The sequence below is a fragment of the Amblyomma americanum genome, chromosome 3 (assembly GCF_052857255.1).
Source record: "Amblyomma americanum isolate KBUSLIRL-KWMA chromosome 3, ASM5285725v1, whole genome shotgun sequence".
In the NCBI taxonomy this organism is placed as follows: domain Eukaryota; kingdom Metazoa; phylum Arthropoda; class Arachnida; order Ixodida; family Ixodidae; genus Amblyomma; species Amblyomma americanum.
Genome location: NC_135499.1, coordinates 81,598,386 through 81,601,951, shown reverse-complemented (window position 1 = coordinate 81,601,951; position 3,566 = coordinate 81,598,386). Strand labels below are relative to the sequence as shown.

General features: G+C 52.4%; 1 protein-coding gene across 1 annotated transcript; it reads left to right on the top strand.

Annotated features, from left to right (window-relative positions):
- The first annotated feature begins 1,592 nt into the window (after positions 1-1,592).
- LOC144123860 (neprilysin-1-like) lies at positions 1,593-2,987 on the top strand. Its single transcript, XM_077656586.1, has one exon. It carries the CDS (start codon positions 1,593-1,595, stop codon positions 2,985-2,987), a length of 1,395 nt encoding a protein of 464 aa, XP_077512712.1.
- The last annotated feature ends 579 nt before the right edge of the window (positions 2,988-3,566 follow it).

Genomic DNA, 3,566 nt, shown 5'->3' with positions numbered 1-3,566 from the left:
CAAAGACCACAATGCATTCGCCAGGTCCACCTCAAATCCCGCTTAAACGAAAGAGCGTTTGTGTCCTATGGGTTGCCCGCCCATCTCGTAATAGCATCTGATTAATAATACTAATAATAATTGGTTTTGGGGAAAGGAGATGGCGCAGTATCTGTCTCATATATCGTTGGACACCTGAACCGCGCCGTAAGGGAAGGGATAAAGGAGGGAGTGAAAGAAGAAAGGAAGAGAGAGGTGTCGTAGTGGAGGGCTCCGGAATGATTTCGACCCCCCTGGGGATCTTTAACGTGCACAGACATCGCACAGCAGACGCGCGCCTTAGAGTTTTGCCTCCATAAAAACGCAGCCGCCGCGGTCGGGTTCGAACCCGGGAACTGCGGATCAGTAGCCGAGCGCCCTAACCACTGAGCTACCGCGGCGGGTCACCTGATTAACCCAAATTTACTTTTCACCGCAAGTACTTTAATTCGCATATGTAATCGTTTTTAAGACACTTGCGGCCAATCTGAGCACACTAGCACCAATTTGTCTTTCACCGTGCCGGTTTCGCACGTTGACGAAGCGTATACGGGAAGAAAGAGGTGAGCGCATTAAAGTGTTTGAATTACCCGCGGGAGGTCATATGGGCGTGACGCCCCGACTCTGTCGATCAGGCCTTTTTTGCCCACACGACGCCTGTCAACGCCAGCACCTGTCTTTCTGCGACGTGGGACGTTTAACGTTAGCGCGTTAAAAAGAAAACGGAAGTGCTCCTCTCTGCTTCATTCTTGCAATAAAAGAAGGGAGCCAGGCAAATTGATGGCTGGGCATTATTTTGACAGAGCAGTGTGAAACGCGTGCTGTTTCCTATTATGTTTTCTTCGGTACTGCGGATGGCTTAACGAGTATGGCTATTTTTTCATAAGCGGTTTCACAACAGGATTTTACTTAGGGGCTCTTTTTGCATTCTATGCCTACTGCGTGACCACACTTTAATTTGCATTAGCCAGCAAGGTTCGTACGAGCTGAAAAATTGCTGAAGGTTGTGTTTCTGGCTAACCAGTCTTGGGGGGGGGGGGGGGGGGGAGGATAGTATATAAGCCATACTCAGACGAAAATACATGACAAACACATTGCGCGAACACGGGAATGTCTGCTACGCTGAGCTTCATATGCGATGAAATAAATGCCGGTAAAAGGAAGCTAACATCTTAAAACATCGTATAGCATTTCTTCGGTGGTCGGTTCTCAGTTTTTTCAAAAAAGCAATTCAAATCAGTTCAATGAAATTTAACACTCACGTATGGCACACTCAAAGAGCCATTTTACTACCCTCCAGGCCCCTCCCCCTCCTAATTTTGTGCCCCACATAGCCGCCTTTCTGCCCTCTACTCCTTCCTCCTCCTCTCCTACTACTCTTTATCTGTACTGCCTTCACGCCCACTGCGACCCCCTTTGCTTTGCTGCCATCAATCCCAATGTCGCAGGGCTGGAGGTTCTTTCCATTAGCAGCTCTCTCTCTCTCTACAACAAGGCCATGGTGTCGCACAATGTTTGTCTCGTGCAGAGAGCCCGATCCGCAGCTTATCGAACGCCTCACAGCGTTGGACAACATGGTGGTTACGGCGGTGCTCCCGGCTCTTGGCAGAGACGCTGTGGCGTCCTTCAACTACGTGCGCTTCTCCAGCCTGCAAGAGCTCGTGGGCGAGTTCTACTCCACTCGGGATTTGCTGAGCGCTGTCAACCGCGTGCTGCAGACAGACCAGCGACTATCGGACCAGGACGAGCTGGGCGTGACGCGAAGCGCGCAGCTCCGCCCTCTGGGCCGTCTGCTTCTGGCGCATCAAGAGTCGCAGACTGTGCGAGGCTACGCGGCGATCATGCTGGCCCGCTACCTGGCACCCTTTTCGTCGGCAGCACTCACGCGCGCTCAGTTCAGCGACCAAGGCAGACATATCTGGGCAGTCACGCTCGCGGCTAGCCAGTGCGTCGAGTTCGCTGTGGAGGACCTGTCTTTCGCGACTGGCGACATGCTGAGTCGCTGGTTTTTCGCACCAGACAAGATGGCGGCGGTGAGGGCGATCGGCTCGCGAGTCCTCAGCGCCACAGAGAAAGGCTGGTTAGCGCTCAGCTGGATCGACAGCGCTACGCGACCTCAGGGCTTGCAGCACGTCCGGAGCTTCGACGTGATTCTGGGCCGGCACAGTAACTTGTCGACGTTGGCACAGCTCGATGCGTACTACTCGTATTTTCCTGCCCTTCGCGGAAGTTTCCCCGAGATGCTGTCAGCCGTCGAGCGATCGCGGGCCAATGCCGCCCTGAAGCTACTCGGCGCATCGCGGCCCTTCTTTCCGCGTGTTCGTTTCCGGGTTCCCATGGTCGCTGTAGACGCCTTCTACCTGCCCGTATATCACGCGGTAGTCATCCCGCCTGCCGTTATGTTCGCGCCTTTTTTCGACCAGCGCGCACCAGCACCCATGAACTACGGCAGCCTGGGACATATTATCGCCCACGAGGTGACGCACGGTCTCGACCCTCGGTTCAGCGCCTTCGGTAGTCGCGGAGAGTACCGTGACTGGTGGTCGAATGAGTCGCGGGCCAGGTTCCAGTCTAGGCTTGCCTGCCTCCGGGAGCTGTACAACAACGCCAGCGTCGCGGTTACGGGAATCCGCTTCGGCGACACGGCCAGAGGGGAGAACTTGGCTGACGCCGGCGGGATACGCAAGGCTCTGGACGCGTTCAAGGCGCTCTCACCTCAGGGCGCCCAGAGGCTCGGAGAGCGTTCCTATTTCCCCGAGCAGCTCTTCTTCATCAGCAGCTGTCATAAGTGGTGCAACCCTGAACACAGATCGCGCGATAGCGTGCTATCCGAGGACATCACAAAAAAGTATTCGCCGCCCCAAATGCGGTGCAACGTGCCGCTCATGAACACTGAGGAGTTTTCGCAGGCCTTTGGGTGTGAGGACACCTCGTACATGAACCCGAAGAAAAAATGTGACGTCTTTTAGAATATGCACTGCGACATATTTGGAGGTGCCGCGGCAGCCTGCTGCTCTCTTTCAATCCGTGTAATATGAGTGTTTATCTCGATGTACTTAACGCCAATGTTTTAACAGTGAACATTTTCTCTTTAGATAAACGCGGCCGTTTCTAGCAGTTACAAATCATACATTGCGGTTTACAATTCCCCTACTTTTTGAAGCTCATTTCAGCATGTTTGCTTTATACTTCTTCAGATAATGCCAAATGTCGTAGTTTTTGTGCTGCATAGTGGGCATTTGCAACGGGCCCACTGCGTTACAACACCTAACGCGCTGCCTAGTTCCTTTAGCAGCTCAAAGTAATTTTCAAGACGTCCAAACATGCCATAGTTAGGACACGTCGATTTCTTTACTTTTATTTGCAGATATTATTTTGGTGGCGTGTCAGTAAGATGGTTTTAAATCAGTGCCCCGCTCAGGTTTTGTTGAGATCTATCAGAGCATTGCAATTATTAGTGCATGGGTCCTTCTCTCGCTCAAGTTTTACACGTGTACATTCTAGTTGATTTTGACATCATGGATTTCATCCGTTTATACGACTAAATG